Consider the following 24,714-nt stretch of genomic DNA (forward strand, 5'->3'; position numbering starts at 1 on the left):
ACAGTGCTCCACCAACCTCATTACCCAGCAGGACTTCTCCTTTGTCCGCCAATGAATCTTTTACCGCAAAATCAAAATGACTTTTCACCAACTCGCATGACAGTTTCAAACGGCAAATAAGGGTAACATCCTCACCTCCTATTCCCTTCAAAAAACCGAGTCTCCTGTAAAGACTGTACCACTAACGGGTTTACTCGTCATGTCACCACACTATAGTTACAAACTGTGTCTTGCAATATCTTGACTGGGGTTTGCTCACTCTTGTCTATTGCAGCTAACATACCTTCATAAATATACGGTTTAAAGGCATCCATGCTGTTTAGGTTTGTCTTGTTCATCGTGTAAACGTTAGCTGGTTTATTTTCCGCTTCGTCCTTTCCCAGTTGTTTCTTTGTCTTTGCATTTTGTGAAGTTGAATTATCCTTAACCACTTGGGCGACTGCTTTTGGTTGGTTCGACCAACATTCCTTACTGATATGGCATCTCCTGCCACACTTATAACAGACAATACTGTATTAACCTTCTGCACATCTTTCACGATACATGACGGAGGACGATTCGACGATTGTTGCTGTGGTACCATCGCATTCTGCTTTGGAACAGTACCAGTGCTACTTCTGCTGTAACTATTGAACTTGTTCGCATAGTTATTACTGAACTGATTTTTATGGTTCGGCTAATACTTGACACTTGGTCGGAACGACGATTGAAACTTCATACCTTAGGAGGATTTATGACTGATTATATCATAATCTTCATTCAGTGAAGCGGCTTTATCAAGTTTCTTCACCTCTCTCTCTCTCGAGTACGTTTGAATATGGTCAAGAATTCCTCGTAGATATTATTCTAGTACTATCAACTCTTCTAAATCAGCCATCTCCTTCATGTTAGCCGCATCTATCCATCTTTTAAAACATCGTCGTACCTTATAAGAGTAATCCTGGAAAGTCATCTTCTCGTCCTTCCGCAAACTTTTGGAATCTTTCATTATAATATTCAGGGGTCATATGATACACTTGTAGTTGGCTCTTCTTCACTTCTTGATACTCCTTCTTCTGGTCCTGAGATAAGGAAAGATAAGCACTGCGTCCTTTCCCAATAAGTACATTCTGCACTTATACAGGCCATTTGCCTTCTGGCCATTCCATCATCGACGCGACCGTTTCAAAATGATCGAAGAACTCGCTGAGATGGGGGCTTCTGCAAATTTCGGGATTAACATCTGTGCATTCGGCACATCAAACATCTGAGTTGCCTATGTTGCATGAGCATTCAACAGTTCCAATTCCCTCGTATGTCGTGCTTCTCTCTTTCATACTTCCCATCATGCAATTTCTCTCGCTTCCATTTCCCTCACGTGTCGTGCTTCTTCTTTCTTTCTTTCTTCCTGTCTTGCTTCCATTTCCCTCACATGTTGTGTTTCTTCTCTCTCTTCTGCCATCATCTTCAACTTAATCAAATTCTCTTCCGCTGCAATTCGTCGAATCTCAGCCTCTACATTCCTGTCTGCTTTCATTCCTTCGGTTCCTAGGTCAGCTGATTCTTGCTTCGCTACAAATTCTGCTTCAGCTTCCTCCAACAGCTCCCGAGCTGCTACAATATTTTCTTCCGACAATTTTCTTGAGTTTATCAATGCTTCTAAGACTTGACTCTTGATTTGGGCTTTAATCATTCCACTCGTTGCATGGCCTCCACATGCCATTAGCATAGAGAGGCACTGAGCTTTAGTTACATTAGCTTCTGACAATTCCTGAACATTTGGGTTTTTCAAAAACTCTTGGCGAGGTGGAATGCACAAATCAGGCTTGTGTTCGGGCACCTGTAGTCGCATGGCCAGTACAACCCCATTTGATCCGTTCTTATCCACGATCAGCTGAGCCTATCTCGCCAATGGGGTTAGCACACACGATCCAGTCGCACTATTCTCTATGGCTAGGCTTGCATTCTCTTGAGCCAGCAACAGGTTCTTGCGACTCTTTCGTGTTGCAGAAGATCTTTAACCCACAAGCGGCTAATCAGTGGGCCAACTGGATTGTATAGAGATGCGACTTTGTTGTTCCAGAAGCTGGTGTGAGGAGTGAGATTCTTCATATTTTAACTCCCTCCTATAAGACCTCATCTGTATTTCCTCTCGAGCACGATGAAGTAGTGATCAAGAAGTGGAGCGAAGTGTGCCAGAACTCGCCACCACCAAACCGTTACATCCCTGCCTGCCTCTTTGGGACCTGTCTTGTCTATGGCTTCTTTAGTTACGCGACAAGCTCATAGGGCCTTTAAGGGGGGTACTCATCAGTTCTTTGCCAAGAAGGGTAATCCTTAGAGACAGCCCTTTCAGGGAAAGAAGGCTAGAGAGCGAGGGGGAAAGCTGGTAGACACGGACGACATCCACGTTTGGGGAAGCAATCTTCCTACAGTACCATTGGTGAGAGGATGCTAGAAGCTTAGTTAGCAGAGAAGGTAGTGCCACGGCTCTGAAAACTGGGCAGTCGGTGTCCTCCATTCAGGGTTCATCAGCTCTCCTCCCCTCCCCTGATTCGTCCTCATCGCCCTTTGGGCAGAAGTCCAGACTATGTTAGAACAGGGCGCTCTGCAAGAGGTCCTCGGTGAGTCTTCAGGCTTTTACAGTTCTTTTTATTGTAGAGGTGTTTGGAGGCTGAAAACCAGTCATAGACTCTCAGCCTTGAAAAAGTTTGTTCTGCAGACTCATTTCAAGATGGGAGACTGCATTCATGGTCAGACGAGCAGTAAGACCTAAAGACTTCATGGTTATGCTGGGTCTAAAAGATGCATACTTCCAGGTCCCTATCCACTGATCCTCAAGAAAGTACCTTCGCTTTGTAATGCACAAGATATACCACTTGAGGGTGCTTTGTTTCAGTCTATCAACAGCCCTCAGGTATTTACTAAAATGTTCACTTTGGTCTCATCTTGTTCCCACTCCAAAGAGACAGACTTCTTCAGTTTTGTCTTGATCTGGGGATTGTGTTAAACTGGGAGAAGTCAAATCTAGAGCCCAAACAGTACCTGGTATATCTCAGGATGCAGATAGGTATCTCTTACGAGGAAAAGTCTTGCCATTGCAGGACAGAATCGCGAGATTCAAAGAAGCGGCACAACCATTCCTTCAGCAAAGCTCACTGCAAGCTCATCTGTGGAAGGGCCTGTTATGGCACCTGTCATCATTAGAACGTCTGGTACTAAACTGTCTCCTCTGTATGCGGTAACTTCAGTGGTAGCTAAAGACCTTTTGGTCTCAGAGCAGAGACCCTCCTGGAATGCTTTCCAGGGGGAGAAAGAGCAGAAGTAAGATCTGAGTTGATGGAGTCAAGACCCTCAACCTTCTCAATGGAGTAAACTTAGTTTCTTTTCCACCATTAATCCTTCATCTTCTCAACAACGAAGGGCATGACTCAGAACTCATGATATCAAGGCCTAAGTACTTCCTGGCATTTTGAAAATACCTTACTGTGGCACAGGTACTACAGTTAGTCATATGGAGTCGCCAAACTACCCTCACAGCCCACTACCTGCAAGACGGGACACAGCTCCCTAGATACGTTTACTCTAGGCTTTGTGGTGGCTGATTAGCATGTGGTCTAGCTACCTTAGCTCCCTCTTAAGACTACAGTCAGCCCTCGATATTTGCGGGTTCTACCTTCACGGATTCAGTCATTCATGATACAGAAAACTGTATCTCCTATTAAACAAAAATTCACCCATTTGCTGTTTTGCAACAAGTGCTCTCGGGGCCCGACGATTTCAAACCGACCACGCTCCTTTGCATCAAACTTGCTTTGCGCTTTTTCCCTCTCTGCACAGCACAACACCCCATCTCTCGCTGACGCCAACTCACTCTCGCATTGTCACTCCTCGCATATGCATCTACCACTACAGTCCTCTTTCTGCAGAATCATGTTGTGATGTAAATAGTGATTTTAAAAAAATCTGTACATATCCAGTGTTTATAGTGATATTATAATGTGTGATACATATATTATGCTACCCCACGGGCCAAATAGCCGACGGCTCAAGAGCTTTATTACTTAGAACTTTGTACCTCCTCTAATTTATATTATGTTAGTGTATGCATTATGTATTAGTGTTACTGTTATATAAGTACTGTACAGAACTATTGAAAATACCTGACTTTACAGTAGTAATGCAGATACAGGCTACATGTATGGTGAGTTGGGACAGTGCAAGTTGACCTGCCTAAAACCACAATCACTTACAAGTGTTACCTTAGCTAATTGCTATACTGTAGTAATAGTACTGTACATATATTACAGTAATATGCACTTCGGCATCAGTGAGTGTTGTTAAATAGGAACAAGTGTGTTTTGATGTTACAGTATTTACATATAGCTGTGGTGATGACTCTTGTTCTGTGTAGTCTTACCATGTGTACAGTACACTTTTGTACAGTTACTGGAGTGTGTTCATATAGTAATACATACAATACTTTTAATATGATAGAAACCACATAAGAACAATATAAGGCAATACAGTGTGTCAGTCGACCATTTGTAGACAATGGACAGTGAGTTGGTAAGTTATGATTACCCCACCCAATGGCAGTAAGCATTTGTGGTTCTCGATTTTCCCGCTTGTGTCTGTTACCTAATCCCCGAGAATAAGGAGGGCAGAGCGTATTAACAACTGGTCAAGGACATAGGATATACTGTAGTTTTAGTTTGGGAAGAATTTAAAGAAGATTGGCCTTTTTCTTTCTTCATCTTCCCCTCTCTTGAGGTACAGCTGTCAACTCCATGTCAGCTGGATCTTGTTTATTGCAGGTAAGCCTCATGTAGTTCGCAAGTAATATCTATTTTTAAATATTTAACTTAGCCGGTGAATATATAGCTGCAACTCTGTTGCTCGACAGACAAACTCTACGGAAAAAACTCGCCAGCGATCGCTACACAGGTTGCGGGTGTGCCCAACAGCGCCATCTGTCGACCAGATTCCCAGCTCTTATGTAAACAAAGACTCAATTTTCTCTCTGTCGAGGTGTCGACAAGACGTACTTTACTCGCTGTTGAAACCTGGAGTTTTCCCATCATATTTGGTGAAGTACTATATTCTGGTTTGAGCTTTCGCAGTGCAGGTGTTTTATCTTCATCTTAAATCTTGAACTAGTTTTGGATAGATTTAATTTTGGTGAAAAAGAGAGTATGGACTTTCTTTCACTTTTAAATGGCCGACCCTTCCCTTAGACAGAAGTGTGTTTAGGTTTTTAGTAATTATCTTATCACGTTATAAATTAATTCTCCTCTTCGATTAACTTTCCATTTATAATAAACATAAAAAATAAATTTTAATGTTTTGTTTATATGCGACCTTTCCTGAGAGTAGGCGGTCCTAACTTGGAAACCGAAGTTAATCAACGTTGAGCCCTTTATATCATAAATAGCTTTTAAAGAGCTAAGGATTTAAAACTTTTTAAATGAAATATTTTATGAAAGAATTTCTTTGAATAGTCTTCGTACCTTTTTCAAAGATGAACTAACGTTTAGTTTATTTATGCTACGCAGTTGTTGACGTTCTGGACGTTCAACATGCGCTCTATCGTTACGATAGAGAGAGAGTGTATCACGGTTTCACTTTGCAGAAAGAGTAAATCGATTCTGACGTTTTGTTCATTCTTTCTAAGCTCAAATGTTTTAAATTTTATTTTAAAGGAACTTTTTAATTGAAAAACCTTTCAGTTTTTTCCTTTGGTCAAATAACATGTTTTTTTTGACGAAATGTAATTGGGCTCTTCTCTTAGGTGCGAAATCAAGAGATAAAGAGAGAGAGAGTTAGAGACGGAGGGAGAGAGAGGAGAGAAAACGTTCCGTTCAAGCGGGTAACGTTGTTCTCGAGTTGCTCTCGTCCCTAGTCTCGGTACGGGGAGAAAGGATAAAACGTTTTTAATTTTTATTCTCGTCCCCAGGCTATGTGCGGTTAGAGATTGAAAACGTAGTTTTGAAGGAACTAGTGTTTAGTCTCTTCCCCAGCCACTGAAATTTTTATCTTAAAATATGTTTTCTGTTTTTTGCTGGTATTAATGAGCTTGCATTATACGACTGATTTCGCAATTACTACCTTTTGATAAGGGTAGAATTGCGTGCTTCAGGTAGAAATCAGTAAGAGTTTCGATTTCAGTGAAATAAGTGCAAAACAGAAAATCGAAGTGATAAAGTGATATTGCGCAAAGTGTTACAGTGTTGCGTCCGAGGGTTCGTCTGTTCGTGCCTGTCGTTCACCTAGTCCGGGACCTCTTGCAAGCTCCCTAGCAGGGGAGAAGTAATGTCGAACGACTTATGGGTTCGAGAGGCCTTGATCAACGAACAGACGTTTCCCTCTATGGTATCGGGTGTATCTTACCAAGATCTCCCCTACCATAAGGCGAGAGAGACGTTTTTTCTCCTCGTCATCCGAAGGCTTTTCGCATAAGAAACCTGTAACAAGGTTTCGAAGCCCTTAAGCGAAAGTCAGTCCTTTCAGGACAGATCCAGCGTCCTGGTTACAGCCATTAGGACAGCTCTGACCCTATGCAGTCATCGGAAAACTGCTCGCCGCCTAACAAAAGCGTAACACAGACTCCGAGAGTCTTTTTTGTTGGCAAAGTGTTGCGGTCACAGACATTAACCTCGTCTCTTACCACAACCATTTCCGTTGATCCTTAATGGGTTGTACGGCAAGACATGCAAAATATGCTTGCCTCCCTTATGGAAGACTATTCTGCCGATTAGTCCGTTGAGTCTAGCCGTTTATCTTATCGATATCCTGGCTTTCAGCCAACCTAACGTTCCTTTGTGCTTCCTGTTGACGTTGCCGTAGCTAAGTCACGTCAGTCAGGTTGTTTAGAACCACACTCGATGCGGTCTCGTGTGGATTTTCAGCCGCATTTGGACGTTAGGCCACTTGCTGATGCTCCTGTTGACGTTCAGGACGTTCGCTAACAATCGGAGTTGACTTGTTTTGACGCTGTGCGTCAACCTCCGCATTCTAGAGTTGTTTTGACTGCTCAGTCTAGGCAGTCAAAGCAGTCTCGAGTAGACGCTGTGCGTCCTCACGCACCTGTTGTGGTTGACAGTTCAGTTGTTGACAGTTCACAGACTGTCAAGCAGTTACATGACGTTGCGTCCTGGTCCGCTACTAATGCACCAGTGAGTGTGGACTCTGCTTGTAAAGCATTGCCACCACAGTAGGTCTCTCCCTTGCTTGAGACTCAGCTTCTATCGGACAAGGTTCCTGTAGATGAGGAAGTTGCTGTTCCCCCTCCTACTGATATTCCCTTGAGGACTCTGTCAGATGGAGAGGAGCCTAAAGCTGCTTAGCCTCTATGGACTTTAATTAAATCATGATGATTTTTTTTAAGGATCTTTGTCCGGATCTTTTTGTAACTGCTGCTCCTCGTTCGCCTAAACGTCAGAGCTTACACTAGGCCTAGCTACTTCGAAGCCGTTGTTTTTAAGCTAGTGCTCTCTCGCTCTCCTAGAGAGCTTTACGTTGGCTAGGCGACTGGTTTATCACCAGGAGGAGTTTGGGGGATACAGCCTTTGCTTTCCCTTCTTTTAAACTGGCTTATAGAGCGATAGTCTGATATGACACGAGAGAAGTTCTCGGCTTGGGAGTTCATGCCTCTGCCCAGATAGACTTCTCAAATCTCGTAGACTCTCCCTGGCGCCTGGCCAGGAGACGCTCCAAGTTTTTTACAGGTCAACTTCACAGCTGTTTTCGAGCCTTTGAAGTTTTGCTGTACAATTATGTCATGCATAAACAAGGCTTTCAGGGATGGAAAGCGGTACCGCCTCAGTCGCTAACCCCGTCTGTTGCCGCACCTGCTCCCGTAGACCCTAAATGGGCTTTGCTGCAAGACATGCAGTCCAAGCTTGTGTCCTTGATAGAGGACTTTAATGCGGAGAAGGTTGCTGCCGAACCTTCTGGCCAACAACCTTCCAACCGGTCGGTTGTGCGTCCTGTTGACGCTGAGGTAACCTTCTCGCGTCTGCCAGTTGAGGTGGTTCCTCCACCGATGCGACCCAGTGTGGGTTGCCAGCCGCACGTTGACGTTAAGCGACGCTCGGAGGTGGTTGTTGACGTTCAGGACGTTCAACAACCAGCAGAGGTGACTTGTTTTGACGCAGTGCGTCAACCTCAGCAACCCGGTATGGTGTTGACTGCACAACCCAGACGGTCTAGACAGTCTCGGGTGGACGCTGTGCTTCCTCGCGCACCCATGGTTGTTGACAGTTTACAGACTGTGCAGCAGTTCCATGATGTTGCGTCCGGCTCCATCACGCATGCACCAGTGCGACCGGACTCAGCGAGCCAGACGTTGCCCACTCCGTTGCCGTTTCCTCATCAGTTTTCGGATGAGGAACCCTCTGATGAGGACGTTGCTGAACAACAAGACGATCAGCCCCCAGAATAGATCAAGCCCTGCTATCCATCCAGGAGATGCTGAAGAAGGAACGCTGCTCAGTCAGGCTGTGAATGAGTCTGGTAGGGACGCTGTCATCCGTGGAACAATTTGTGTCACTAGGAAGACTACACCTCCGTCCTCTTCAATACCATCTAGCTTTTCACTGGAAAAAGGACAAGACGCTAGAAGCGGTCTCGATCCCGATTTCTGAAAAGATAAAGTCTTGTCTGACTTGGTGGAAGGACAATATCAACCTAAGAGAGGGTCTTCCCCTGGCTGTTCAGACTCCCAACCACGTTCTCTTCTCGGACGCTTCGGACGTGGGCTGGGGCGCAACACTAGACGGTCGGGAATGCTCAGGACTGTGGAACTCGAGTCAGAGGAGCATGCATATCAACTGCAAGGAGCTGTTGGCAGTACATCTGGCCTTGAAAAGCTTCAAGTCTCTCCTTCGAGGCAAAGTGGTGGAAGTAAACTCAGACAACACCACAGCCTTGGCGTACATCTCCAAACAAGGAGGTACCCACTCACTGACGTTGTACGAGATCGCAAGGGACCTGCTCATCTGGTCAAAAGGTCAAGACTTCTCCCTGGTAACGAGGTTCATCCAAGGCGACTTGAACGTCATAGCAGATTGTCTCAGTCGGAAAGGGCAAGTAATTCCAACCGAATGGACCCTCCACAAGGATGTGTGCAAGAGACTTTGGGCCACTTGGGGTAAACCATCCATAGATCTCTTTGCAACCTCGCTGACCAAGAGGCTTCCAATCTATTGCTCTCCAGTCCCGGATCCAGCAGCAATACATATAGATGCTTTCCTCCTAGATTGGTCACATCTGGATCTCTACGCATTCCCACCGTTCAAGATTGTCAACAAGGTACTGCAGAAGTTCGCCTCTCACGAAGGGACAAGGTTGACGTTAGTTGCTTCCCTCTGGCCCGCGAGAGAATGGTTCACCGAGATACTTCGATGGTTAGTAGACATTCCCAGAAGTCTTCCTCTAAGGGTAGACCTTCTACGTCAGCCACACGTAAAGAAGGTACTCCAAAGCCTCCACGCTCTTCGTCTGACTGCCTTCAGACTATCGAAAGACTCTCGAGAGCTAGAGGCTTTTCGAAGGAGGCAGCCAGTGCGATTGCTAGAGCAAGGAGAGCGTCTTCCATTAGAGTCTACCAATCGAAGTGGGAAGTCTTCCGAGACTAGTGCAAGTCAGTTTCTGTATCCTCGACCAGTACCTCTGTAGCTCAAATAGCTGATTTTCTCTTATACCTGAGAAAAGGACGATCCCTTTCAGCTCCCACTATCAAGGGCTACAGAAGCATGTTGGCATCGGTCTTCCGGCATAGAGGCTTAGATCTTTCCATACATAAAGATCTGCAAGACCTCCTTAAGTCTTTTGAGACCACCAAGGAGCGTCGTTTGGCTACCCCTGGATGCAATTTAGACGTGGTACTAAGATTCCTCATGTCAGACAGGTTGGAGCCGTTACAATCAGCCTCCCTGAAAGATCTCACTCTTAAGACTCTTTTCCTGGTATACTTAGCCTCGGCTAAAAGAGTCAGTGAGATTCATGCCCTCAGCAAGAACATCGGATTTTCGTCGGAAAAAGCCACTTGTTCGCTGCAACTTGGTTTTCTAGCCAAAAATGAGCTGCCTTCTCGGCCTTGGCCTAAATCTTTCGATATTCCCAGCTTATCGGAGATCGTAGGCAATGAACTAGAAAGAGTCTTATGCCCTGTTAGAGCTCTTAAGTTCTATTTAAAGCGTACTAAACCTTTACGAGGCCAATCTGAAGCTTTATGGTGTTCAGTTAAGAAACCATCCTTGCCTATGTCAAAGAATGCTTGGTCAGACTTTATCAGATTGTTAATACGAGAAGCTCATTCACATCTGAGTGAGGAAGACCGAACTTTGCTTAAGGTGAAGACGCACGAAGTTAGAGCTGTAACAACTTCCGTGGCCTTTAAGCAAAATATATCTCTGCAAAGTATAATGGACGCAACCTATTGGAGAAGCAAGTCAGTGTTCGCGTCATTTTACTTGAAAGATGTCCAGTCTCTTTACGAGAACTGCTACACACTGGGACCATTCGTAGCAGCGAGTGCAGTAGTGGGTGAGGGCTCAACCACTACAATTCCCTAATTCCATATCCTTTTAATCTGTCTCTTGAAATGTTGTTTTTTTATGGGTTGTCCGGAAGGCTAAGAAGCCTTTCGCATCCTGGTTGATTTGGCGGGTGGTCAAAGTCATTTCTTGAGAGCGCCTAGATTAGGGGTTTGATGAGGTCCTGTTGTATGGGTTGCAACCCTTGATACTTCAGCTCCTAGGGGTCGATCAGCATCCTAAGAGGATCGCGAGGCTCCGTAAGGAAGACGTACTTAAAAGGCAGAGTAATTGTTCAAGTCGACTTCCTTACCAGGTACCTATTTATTTTGTTTTTGTTATTTTGATAACTTCTAAAATGAAATAAAAAACTCTTAGCTCATAAAATGTAAACATATATTACTGGTCTCTACCCACCATCCTGGGTGTGAATCAGCTATATATTCACCGGCTAAGTTAAATATTTAAAAATGATATTTTAATTATAAAATAAATTTTTGAATATACTTACCCGGTGAATATATAAATTAAATGACCCTCCCTTCCTCCCCAATAGAGACGCAGTGGGACGAGGAGAAAATTGAGTCTTTGTTTACATAAGAGCTGGGTATATGGTCGACAGATGGCGCTGTTGGGCACACCCGCAACCTGTGTAGCGATTGCTGGCGAGTTTTTTCCGTAGAGTTTGTCTGTCGAGCAACAGAGTTGCAGCTATATATTCACCGGGTAAGTATATTCAAAAATTTATTTTATAATTAAAATATCATTTTGATATTTCTTGTTTCTTCCCCATTCTCCTTGTGAGGGAGTGATGGTTGTCTGGGTAAACCACAGCATGTATATTCTCAAACCTTTTGCTTATATATGATGTTCTTACACTCGCTTTCCACTTTTGCACAAGCTGTCAGTCCTTTGGCATTATCAAGCCACTGGTTTACGATGTGTCAGGATGCTCATTCCACATGTATTATCATGCTCATGTGTAGTAATCTCAGGTAAAAAGTTACCAGCCAGTATGAAAGAGAACTTACACCCTCTTAGGTGTGAGTCTCCCATGTAAAGAATGAGGGTTTGTATTTGTGTAGGAACAAATGACAATTTTGGAGGTAGTTAGTATTTTTCCTAACTATATTAACCTGAGTTCTTTAAATAAATTTTGCCTGCCATAACCTACCCAAGGGAAGTCCCGTTTGCAATCCAAGTGGAGTTGTAGTTAGTGAGCTAGCTACTGATAATAACCGGTATGGTTGTTGACACCTAATGAAAAGTTGTTATAATCATGTTCTAGCTTGTGTAAGCAATATAGTATAACACTGGGTATAAAAATTTTTTTTATTATCCCCTATTTTGATTAAACTGATGGGTAGTCGTTGATGCAAATCTTTCATATTTTATAATTATCTTTCATACTGTGCGTCTATCCAAATATTGTGTCATACATTTACAGAGTTCTTTAATTCATTTAATAAAATGTAATTACATGAATAATTGTATTTTGTCTTATGGAATCTCATCAATGTTTGTATTTTATAAATCATAGTAATAATAGCATTTGATTTTCTGCAGTTAAAGTTAGAAGTCTCTTAATACCTCTTGAGAATTTGCCCCTAAAGTGCTGCTGTAACTTGTAGATTTAGCCTTTAGTAAACAGTAAGGTCTAGTAAAGTACTAGATCATTTAGTACAAAATATTAAAATTTTTCTACAAAACTGAATTCATTCCACTGTTCATTGCAAGGAGACTCTCATGTCTAATCTTATGGTTTTCTACCAGGAAGTGGAACGAGAAATATCATTTCGCACAGAGCAGGGCCTTTATTACTCCTACTACAAACAGATTCTTCATGCTCCAACTTGGGAAATGGTGAGTTAGTGTTTTCTAGTCAAGTTCATAATTCTTTTAGATCATTTTACTTTTACTAATCCCAAATGCACAGAAATCAGGACAAGCTGGCATATGGCTATAAAACTTTTAACGAAGTGTAAACTACTGTTTCAGTTTTTACCAGTGCTCATACCTTCTTGACTTTGATCTCAGCTGTGGTTGAAAACAGACGTCTTCTTCCACGTTCACTGGCTGTGGCAAATTAGAATTTTACTCTTGGTTTTATTCCCAGTATGATTCATTAGTATCTCGAAGATATTGTCCTGGGGTGAGAAACCAGATTAATATCGTGACTCCTTCAACTCTATAGGTTGGCTAAAGGCAAACACTCACCTTTACCTGGGCCAGATTGCAGCCCTGTGTGGGCTCACAATTCTGTCGCTTTTCGCACTCTCACCGTTCGCCTAAATGGTCGCAGAGGATATCCTAACACTTGGTGGTCACTTGGTTCTCCCAAGCACATGCTCTCTCTTAAATGCTCTTTAAGCTTGTGACTGTCGTAATAGACCCCTAATGTGTGTGAGGCAGTAGCTAATTGTATGCATTTTTATGTACACTATCTGGTGTTCACATTTTAACCCTGGATAGGTACGGTCCTCGGACACCCCTTTAAGGGTATACTCGGACGCGAACGACCCCGACGCCAAAAAAAATTCTTGAAAAATCAGTTTTTGCAGTAACCTCCTTTTTTCTTTTGCCAAAAAAAAACTTCAATGAATGCTTAAAACAACTGTAAAGATAAATACTACTCATCTGCAGAAAAACTATTTATTATAAATATTTTAAAAAATTAAGTAGAAAAAAAAAAAGACCTGACATAAAAATTCATAAAAAAAAAGTTTATACATATATACACAAATCCTTTTAGGAATTGATTCTTGAATGTTTAGGACACATCTTGATGTATTTTGGATGAAGTCAGACCCATGGAGGTGAAGATCTGAAATGAGAAAAAAAGGGTAACTTTTTTTGGCCAAAAAAAATTGTCCAAATTTCATGAATTTTTTTGGGTACCCAAATGAAATAGGAAGTGGCTAATTTTTTTAGGGAATAAACATATGTTATCCTAAAATAGAAATATGTAAAAAAATCTTCATTATTTTGTAAATTACATTTATATCAGGGGCCATATCTAAAGGTAATTTTTTGAGTACTTGGAAATTTCGTAAAAAAATACATATACAGTGATACCTCGGTAGTCGAACGACTCTATACTCGAACAATTCGGAGTTCGACCAAAATTTTCGAGAAATTTTTGCTGCGGTGCTCGACCAAAAATTCGGTACTCGACCAGCCGAACACGTGACGACCGCATGGGCTTTGTGATGATCGCGCCATCTCGGCCACTCTCGCTTGTTCGGGAAGCATCAGTTCTCTCGAGAGCGTCACTCGGACAACGCGCGATCAGCATTCGTTGTGATTTAGTGATTTTCAGTGCTTTTAATTGCTTTTTTAGCTTTCATAATGAGTCCCAAGAAAGTAATGAGTGTTAAGGGGAAGGAGAAGAGGAAAACAGTGCGAACAACGATCGAGTTGAAGAAGGAAATTATAGCGAAATATGAGAATGGTGTACGAGTGTCCGATTTAGCGGTAGAATACGGAATGGCGAAGTCGACCATTTCTACGTTTTTAAAGCATAAAGAAATGATTAAGAAGGCGAATGTTGCAACGGGAGTTACGGCGGTAACTAAGCAAAGGCCACAAGTGATTGAGGAGATGGAAAAGTTGCTTTTAATATTTATTAAAGAAAAACAGTTGGCCGGGGAAAGTGTTAGTGAAGCGTTCATTTGTGAAAAAGCGTTGCATATCTATGAAGAATTAGTGAAGAAAAGTCCGAGTACCAGTGAAAGTGATTCATTTACATTTAAAGCGAGCAGGGGTTGGTTTGAAAAGTTTCGTAATAGAACAGGTATTCATCGTGTTACTAGGCATGGGGAGGCAGCTAGTTCGGATCAAATTGCAGCCGATAAATACGTGGGGGAATTCGATCGGTACATAAATGAACAAAATTTGATCGCACAACAAGTCTTTAATTGTGATGAGACTGGGTTATTTTGGAAGAAAATGCCAGCCAATACGTACATTACCAAGGACGAGACGAAGATGCCAGGTCACAAGCCAATGAAAGATAGGCTAACATTGTTGCTGTGTGCAAATGCAAGTGGCGATTGCAAGATCAAACCCTTGTTAGTGTACCACTCGGACAACCCCCGGGTGTTCAAACGAAATAATATTTGTAAAAGTGCACTACCAGTTATGTGGCGCTCGAACACTAAATCTTGGGTCACAAGACAATTCTTTACTGAGTGGATAAACGAAGTGTTTGCCCCCCAGGTTAAGGCTTACCTCATTGAAAAGAGCTTGCCAATGAAATGTCTTCTGGTTATGGACAATGCTCCTGCACATCCTCCAGGTCTCGAGGATGACTTGAAAGAAGAATACAGCTTTATCAAAATCAAATTCTTGCCCCCCAATACTACTCCCATACTCCAGCCCATGGACCAACAGGTCATTTCAAACTTCAAAAAACTCTATACCAAGGCCCTTTTCAGAAAGTGTTTTGAAGTGACCAGTGACACGAAGTTGACCCTAAAGGAATTCTGGAAGGAACACTTCAGCATCCTCAACTCTGTTAACATGATTGACCAAGCTTGGCGAGGTGTGACCTATAGGACATTGAACTCTGCCTGGCGTAAGCTGTGGCCATCATGTGTCACAGAGAGGGAGTTTGAAGGTTTCCAACCAGAGGCGGGTCCAAGCACTGCTACCCCTGTAATATACCAAAATATCACAAATTCTATAGGGAACAAGAATATATATAGATAGGGCAGCTTACGCTTCGGATATGTCCACAAAATGGCCGCCAACCACACTGACTCAGACTCCCTAATCTGCCACTTGAAATGTAGGAAGGGTATGTCAATTTCAAGGTGTTATTTACTAATCTAATTATTATTGGATATGCATAAAAATTGTATGGTGGGTTGCTGGATAATTGTCGATTATTTACGACTATAAAATTAAAATTCTGACCCAAAAAATTTTTTTTGAAGGGAAATAAAATCGAAAAAAAAAATGTAAAACAATATTTTAGCTAAAAAAATTTGATGATATTCAATCAAAAAAAAAGTAAACAAAATTTTCCGACAAATAAACATCTAGAGGAATCATTACTCTGTGATAGTTCCTTAGTACGTAGTAATTTTGAAAGAATTGGGAAAAAACGAAAAAATAGCAATCACCGGAAAATCGAACACATACCTATATATACGCCATATCTGGCTAAAAAAAGATAGGCATGGGTAGCCAGATCATCTAGAAACACTTTCCAACACTATAAAAATATAAGTTTTGCGACACTACTTGCCAATTCCTTACGGTAACATGACTAAGCAAAAAAATGCAAAACAAATAAAAAGGGGCACTCGTGGAAAAATGGCCATTCTAATATACGGCATTTCAGAAAAAAAAAATTTCAGCCACGTGCTAGGCAAACCATCAAGGCATATTTTCCGACAAATAAACATATAAATGAAATATTACTCTGTGATAGTTCCTTAGTACGTAGTAATTTTGAAAGAAATGGGAAAAAACGAAAAAAATGGCAATCACAGGAAAATCGAACACATACTTATATATACGCCATATCTGGCTAAAAAAAAAATAGGCATGGGTAGCCAGATCATCTAGAAACACTTTCCAACACTATAAAAATATAAGTTTTGCGACACTACTTGCCAATTCCTTACGGTAACATGACTAAGCAAAAAAATGCAAAACAAATAAAAAGGGGCACTCGCGGAAAAATGCCCAACATTCTAATATACGGCATCTCAGATAAAAAAAAAAGACATGCACGTGTTAGCCCAACCATCAAGGCACACTTTCTAACACATAAACATGAAAAAAAAATCAATAATATACGGCAATTCCTTACTACGTAGTGAATTTTTACAAATATTGAAAAAAAAAACAGAAATTGGCAACCGCAGTTAAATACCCAATATACCAATAACTACGTCGTATCTGACAAAAACAAAATCACGCATGGGTAGCCAGATCATCTAGACACACTTTCCAACATTAAAAAAGCAAAAGTTTTACGATACTATTTCGCAATATCTTACGGAAAAATGACTTGGCAAAAAAATTAAAAAGGGACACTCGCGGTAAAATGCCCGACATTCTAATATACGACATCTCAGATAAAAAAAAAGACATGCACGTGTTAGCCCAACCATCAAGGCACACTTTCTAACACATAAACATGAAAAAAAAAATGAATAATATACGGCAATTCCTTACTACGTAGTAATTTTTACAAATATTGAAAAAAAAACAGAAATTGGTAACCGCAGTTAAATACCCAATATACCAATAACTACGTCGTATCTGACAAAAACAAAGTCATGCATGGGTAGCCAGATCATCTAGACACACTTTCCAACACTAAACAAGCAAAAGTTTTACGACACTATTTGGCAATATCTTACGGAAAAATGACTTGTCAAAAAAATGAAAAAGGGGCACTCGCGGTAAAATGGTCCTCGTGGTGATGAACGACATTTTAACTAAAAAAAAAAAACATGCACATGGTAGCCAAACAATCCACCAAGACTTTCCACAACTGATAACCTATACAAGTTGCACCATTCTACGACAATTTCATAATACGTAATAACTTTGATAATTATGCAAACTACCTCAGAAGGGTAAACTCGGACGCGAACGACCCCGACACGTCTCAGAAATCGGGAAAGGAGTACAGCTACAGCAATGCACATCTGGACACTACTAGAGCGTGTAGGGGAGACACCTCCTGCAGGTCGATCACCCACAAATTCAGTCACAGGGGTGAGTCACGTGAGAAAAACCTGTTTTTTTTTTGACGCTCGGGGTCGCAAACGACCCACCGTACCTATCCAGGGTTAAGCAAGAGTTTATGGAAATGAATTCCCTTTAGAACCTAAGTCTCTGCCTCTTGGCAAGTGATAAAGTTTTTTGAAAATTTGTCTCTCTCTCTCTCTCTCTCTCTCTCTCTCTCTCTCTCTCTCTCTCTCTCTCTCTCTCCACCTGAGATGCATCCCAGACCATCCAAGACTGGAAGTTGCATTAGCAACTCTCGGGTGGATATGCGAGGTGCCTCACACTGAGGGACCTGGGGGAACCCAAACATAGAATAAGGCAATAAGGCGCGTGATCTCTCTCTCTCTAAAAAAAAAAATAATAGGTTACATAAAGAGACATTCAAATACAGAAACAAAGACAGTGTACTACAGCTGTATACGTCTAAGGAGCGACTAATGTCGCATGTGCTTGCCTCCCCGTAAGGTGCTAAGACCCTATCTAGAATACAGAGTCTAATTCTGGGCTCCAAGTATTGAGAAGGATATAGATAGACTGGAAGCAGTACAAGCTAGGGCCGCCAAACTAGTTCCAACACTGAGGCAATATAGATATAGACATAGGATGGAACGTTTGAACTTATTGGATCTACAAACTCTACGACTAAGGGGACATTTAAGAGAGGCATTCAAAATTCTTAAAGGAATAACAAATGTAGATTACAACAAACTGGGAACTTAAAGAAATGAAAGCTGTGACTTCAAGGATGCATAAATGCATTGGCTCTTCGGAATGCCTCCCTGAATACACCATCACTTTTTTCACTAGATGACATTGCAGTAGCAATGAAGGACTGGAGAGAAGAAACACAGGACTTGTTGATGCAGAGGACAGTTTCTTTTTGGGCGCCACAACCATCCACTTCAGGATAGTCAAAGCCATCAAACAAGTCCATGCAACCTAAGAAGAAAGGGTATCACTATGTGTGGAAATTGAATAATAAATGATAAAAGGGCGTGAATTAGACAACTTTTACTTTGTAAGAGGATTTTATTGTCTAAGTTAGTTTTTGGACAAACATGAGCAGAAATCCTCTTCAAATGATTTGAATACATCTTCAAAGTCTCTCGCTGACTTTTAAATTACTTGAACAGTTTATCATAATGGTAGTTAACAATGAATCACTTGTAATTTACAGACACACTCGTGGAGAATGTACTTAGAAGCAAGTTACTGCTAATCTTCTTCCATCAGTATAATAGCAATTTATCTCAGGAAACCGTCTTCTTTTCTCACAGGAATATTGCCGTGTCGTCCTCTTGGGGACGAGTGTGTTTTCTCACAAATGGTTCCTCCCTTGGGCGTCAGCAGCTTCGGCCTGCCCGTCTCGGCGGAAGGGTGCCAAGGTCTCTTCCCTGCTGGTCCTCCTTGGATGACTGGATCATGCCACCCCTCCTGCCTGCTACAATTCTCAACATCATCGTTAGGATTTTCTTCTTAACTTTTTTTAAGGACATCCATTCGTACTTTTATCTTCTTTCTTTATGCTTTTTAAATGACTTTTTTTATGATTTTTTCCTTTCCTCTTCTCCCCAGATGTCTATTTTTTGCTTCTCGTGTGTCATTCGTTTTTCTTATTTCACAAGTCAATTTTTGGTAGCTGCGGCACTCGGTCTTTTGCTCATTATTACACTTGTTTTTAATCCTCTTGATCCCACCATAAGGCCACCAATTTGTCACTGTGTGGCAATTAAATAATAAACGATGAGAGGTGATGAATTCGACGAATTTTACATCATAAGAGAATTTACTGTTAAGTTAATTTTCTCAGAAACATGAGCAGACATTATCTTCTAATGATTTAAATACATCTTCAACAGAACTCCTAATTTTTTTTCTAATTAAATAACTAAGGTATTATAAGTCTCTCGCTGACTTTTAAATTACTGGAACAGTTTATCATAATGGTGGTTAACAATGAGTCACTTGTAATTTACAGACACACTCGGGGAGAACGGACTTAGTAGCAAGTTACTGTTAATCTTCATCCATCAGTAGAAAAGCAATTTATCTTGTGTCCCAAATCTGGCTTATTAGGTAAACATTACAATCTTAATTTCTATCCAAGTCAAGCAAGAGGGAGGGGCACACATATTACTTGTCTCACGTTATAAGTCTAAGGCAAACATTACTCAAGATCGCATCCTAGTGGAGTGTTGTTTTGGTGTACTAAAAGTAATGAGTGACTGGCCTTTTTAATTCTTCTTACAATCTTCCCCTCTTTTGGGGTACAGTTTCCTAAGCCTCACCAGTTGGACTTAACTTAGAATGGAGGTAAGATCACCAAGCTTTCAGCTACCTTGTATGTAAACACAAGGGTCTTTTCCCCAAACTTCTTACAAGGGGGAGTGTTATGTATCCAGGTGAACTTGCTACTTTATAAAATACTGTAGCTATGTTGCTAGAATTTTGTTAAACCCATCACTTTCACCAGGCTTCAGAGATTAGTTGCTCAAGCTCAACCACTATGAGCACAGTATACTTGGTTCACGAGGTGTAAGAAACCCTGACTCCTACATCATATGCAAGTGTCTGGAGATCCTGGGTAAACTGCCAGCCAGTTGGAACGGAGATTTCCACCCACCTAATAATGAGGCTCCTATAAGTAAAGGACATTGGTTTGTGTTTGTGTTGAAACAAATGACAAATTTTTAATGTGATTTGTATTTTTCCTAACCATACAAACCCGAGTCCTTGACTCAAACTTTCCTTCCAACATCAATCCCCGTGTAAGTCCTTGCTGCAAGCAAAGTGAAGAGATATGGGCTGACTGGATGGTGTGTCAGTTGGCAGTCGCTTCCCTGCTACTGACAGGTAAACTACCTGCAGACTGTTTACACCTTAGTAAAGTTTTCAACTGCCATATTCCAGTTGTGTTGGTATCATCTCCTATAAGTAAAGAGCTCAGGTTTGTATAATTAGGAAAAATATAAATTACATTAAGAATTTATATTTTTGAAAATTCTGTAATTGCATCAATAATATTTCACTTGGTTCTGTAAGAAATAATTTTGATTCTTCTCTTCAGGGTATCAGTGAACTTTTGAGAGATAATAAAACAGAATATGGCCGTACCATAAATATAATTCATCGATTCAACATTCTACCCGAAATTGCTCTCAGTGCTGTTTATAAGTAAGTACTATAATATTCTGAAAAGGAATTTTGTATTATTACTGAGAGAAATGATTAGGTGCATATTGTATGTTGTATTAGTAAACAGTGTTTTCACACGTCATACTCATGGTATGTTGTATTTATAAAAATGAATTAAGCATAGTTCTTAAAATCTTTAATAATTTCTATGAACCTCCCTTGATGTTCCTATTGCTTCTTCTCCAAAGGTGGATTCATCCTTGCCAAAATTCTTGGGCAGGATGTTGCCTTATGATAGCAGTATTTTTATATTTGTTTCAGAAGCAGGTCTTCTGAGAGCTATTTGAATTTTATAAGCACATCTTCACTTTTATGATTTTAATTAATATTCTTTTATTCTTTATTTATAATAAACTATGTCAGGATCCAAGAAAACTTCAAATCCATCAATCAATCCAAAAGTGGAATTTTCAAAATATAATTCATATTAATAATACTTACTGGATAATTTAGCTACCCCTGGATGCCAATAACCCACCCAAATTTTTACCACATTGGCAACTCTAGTACCTTCTATTCTGTATTGACATTGGTAATACTGACGGCTGGAGAGTTCATGCAGCTGTTTCATCAGTTGTGGAATACCAAAAATGGGGAAGGATGGGTGGGAGTAGCTAGATTATCCAGGTCTTATTAATATTAATTTTAGTTTGAAAATTACATATTAATAAACTCTACCTTAGGATAATTTATGTAGCCCGATTATCCACATTAACTAAGAGGAGGGAACGGGTGGCATTTCCTCTTTTTGAAGGAACATCATACCAACCTACTTGGTACAAGGGAGGGAGAGGCAACCATACCAGGTTGCCAGACCCTCAATAATTCTTCAACTGGCTGCAGCTGTCTTCACCCAGAAGAACATTAACCAAATTAAATGACTCAGGATTGTATGAATAGGAACAATGCAAATTGTCTTGAGAATGTGTACTAGTTTTTTACAACCCACACTATTGTCCTCTATAAGTTTAAAACACAATCCTCCCTTTTTTATATCATAGATAATAGTTTGCTCATTTTTATGAATGTCAATCTAAGAATGTATCAATAATTAGAACTACTTATGTACATGTACAGTACTGTAGTTGAAACTTTTCAAGTTGCTCTTTTAGGAAAAAAAATTTCCATTTAAGGTTTCCTTTTAAAAAGAATTTCCAATATCAGCCCTCATCAGAAATAAATCAATGCATATTGTAATTTGATACTTTAACATCTGGGATTAGACATCTACTTTCAGGTGTTATGACGGATATATTTAAGCTTGTCAGAATAGGCCACCAGTAATAAGGTCTAATTGTCAGGTTTGGTGTGTGATTTTACGTATGCTGTAGGTTCAATTTTGAATCTTGGGAAACTTTCACTTTCAAATTTAACAGCTAAGTAATACATAGTAATTTACAAGTGTTATCTTTAAAGGTGATCGGGTCTTTTTTGCCTTCATTCAGAGCTAAATTGTTTTAAGACTAATGAGTGTTAAATTTTTTTTTTACTTTTCCTTCCTAGAAATGATTGTAAGTATTTCATCTAAGAATAGTGGTCCTTGTCCATTAAGCGACATTCGGTATTTTTTTAACAAACTGGACAATGAAGGTAGTGCTCTTAATTGAATAAGTATGCTTGGAATGTCAATTTCTTCTTGAAGGTTTGGGCTCATGGTCTCACGAAGTTTGGATCCAAATCTTTTATAAACGTTGAAGATTAAGGTTCTAGGCATTAGGAATAAATCTACATCTAATTTTTGCAGAAAGGTTTCTTTGGAAAGAATTTTAGAGAAAGTTCAAAACATACCAGGTTTTGAGTTGATGGACATTATCTTGAAGAATCCTAACATTCTTATCAAGATTTTTGGACTAGGTTCTGTAGAGGTAGCTGCTGTGGCCTTTTAAATTTGTTGAATGCAGTTAAGTTTTAGATTTTTTTTTTCAATATTTTTTATGTTGCAAAAGCAATCTGGAGCAGTATACAGTATTGCAAATGTTGTTTTTTAATTATTTCCAGCAAAATCTAGTCTAATTGAGTACAAAATTTTAATTGTTATGCATTTGAAATTTTTGTTGACCTATCTCCATCACTGGCATCCCACCTCCATCAGTGGGAGATTCAGCAATATGAACATCTGGGGATATTCAGTGAAATGTAAAGAATAATACAGTGATGCCTCAGCATACGAAAGTAATCCGTTCAGGATACGGTTTCGTATGCTGATTTTTTCGTATCCTGAGTCGCGTTTTACATGTAAATAGCCTAATCTGTTCCAAGCCTTACGAAAAGACACCTTTTCTTTCATAAACACGCTAAACTGTAGTAATAAACATGCAATGCAGCCATTTCTATCATTCAATAATTAACCCAACCGTTAAAAACAGCCTAATCCATTCCAGAAACCACCATGAGATTATTCAATAATGTAGTTATAGCCTAGTTATCCCCTCTAAGCCCTAAGAAAACGGTCCGTTTTCTTTACTACTGTATAAAAGTTACGGTACTGTATGTAAAGCATTTGTATCAGTGAAGGTGTATTGTTACCTTTACACCTAAATTAAGGCTTGATACCCTGAAAAAAAAGGTACAGTTAATTAACAAAACCGTTGAAACTTACCTTTTGATTGAAACGATGTCCGATAGCGAAGTCGCGGCAGAGGAGGATGGCATAAGGCAGAAAACGTAACAAGTGACAGACTACGTACAATAATTTACACACTTAATACATTAACACTTAAACTTTACGAAATAAAAAAATGGCAGAAATAATTAACACTTAACATTACATATGGAAAACTATAAAATGAAAGAAAAAATTACTTTAACACTTAACGGTAACATAAAACTTAAAATTGAATTTTTTTTTTTTTTGCTTTTTTATAACTTTACGTTTTTCACATTTTCTAAATTTCTTCTACTTCTTCATCACTTTCTTTTTTCTGTTTCTTTTCTTTACTTTCACCTTCTACTTCTTCAACACTTCCTCTTTTCTGTTTCTTTTCTTCACTTTCACCTTTTTCTTGGCCTACTAATACAGTAAAGAATGTTTAATAACGATAACACGTGGCGTACGAATGTGTTTAACACTACGTCAAACAAGCGAAAGCACACGAAGTCAATGTTAACGATACCGCAGTCGGAACGAAAAGAGAGAGAGAGAGATGAATGCCCGTGCGTAAGGAAGGTGGGATAGTTGCCGTCCAATAGGAAAGCAGGATCTTATTGCGGAAGCTAGCATCTGAGTAGGGAGATAACCAATGGGTGAGCGGGAGGCTGTAAGTGAGTTTACCCAAGTTCAAAGTCTGGCGGCACGCGCTTTTTAAAATTACTCTCAGCGACGAGTTGGGATCTCGTAAGCTTTTCGTATCCTGAAAATTTTTTCGTATACTGGGGCATAAAAATCTTCGTATCGCTTTTCGTTCAATGAATTTTTCGTAAGCAGAAACTTTCGTATCCAGATGTATCACTGTATTTTTTATTTCTTTACTTACCTTATGTTCATATACAGTACATGCCTACCCACCTCCTCGCTGACTTGTAATATCGAGGAATAGGGAATACTTTAGACTTCATAACTGAAGAATGGCAACTCTTAGCATGCTACTCACTATTAATCACTAGATTGTTTCATTGCTATAATGTATCTTTAAAAAGGAAAGGAAATTAAAAAAAATGAAGAAGCCATGTGAGCATCAGGCGAGTATAGAAATAAATTTTTATTAATATTCTGTTTGTCCTGCACTTTATTTTTCCATACATTTCACTTGTAGCTTTCTTGAATTATCATGATTTTAATAAGCTACTTTTTTGTATCTGAAATTCCTATCACATTTATATAGTACAAGGCCTTAAGCTTTTATGACACGGGTTGTAGCTTAGCTAGTAATGATAATAATAATCCTAATCTGAAATTAATTTTTATTACAGGTTACTCAAACCCCAAGATCCTCCAATATTGTTTTATGTTGCAAATGTATTTAGGCTTCATGGCTTATATCTGGCAACACTATTCATGACTTCATGGTACTTGAGCAGTTCCTGCCTTGGAGGAGTTATTACAGCCCTTCTATATTTTGTCCACTGGTGTGTATTATGTATTCATTATACCAAAAGCTCTAATATACAGTAGCTTATCTGCATGTTAGCACAATCCTCAGACAGACTCCAAGAAGAAGAATGCTTACACCTGGTTAGGTATGCATCTTGGACTCTCAGCACTTCTGGTGGAAGAGTAAAGCCATTACCCTGAGTTAATTTTTGCTATGTACAC

At 40.1% G+C, this 24,714-nt stretch overlaps 1 protein-coding gene across 1 annotated transcript in view; it reads left to right on the top strand.

Moving 5' to 3' along the window:
• The window catches only part of LOC137624323 (protein C-mannosyl-transferase DPY19L3-like), a 733,373-nt gene that overhangs the window by 609,532 nt on the left and 99,127 nt on the right, over positions 1-24,714 (top strand). Inside the window, 3 exon segments of the mRNA XM_068354997.1 lie at positions 12,291-12,380; positions 20,335-20,441; positions 24,372-24,527. Coding sequence (XP_068211098.1) covers positions 12,291-12,380; positions 20,335-20,441; positions 24,372-24,527 — 353 coding nt within the window.

The sequence above is a fragment of the Palaemon carinicauda genome, chromosome 31 (genome assembly GCF_036898095.1).
Source record: "Palaemon carinicauda isolate YSFRI2023 chromosome 31, ASM3689809v2, whole genome shotgun sequence".
Lineage (NCBI taxonomy): Eukaryota > Metazoa > Arthropoda > Malacostraca > Decapoda > Palaemonidae > Palaemon > Palaemon carinicauda.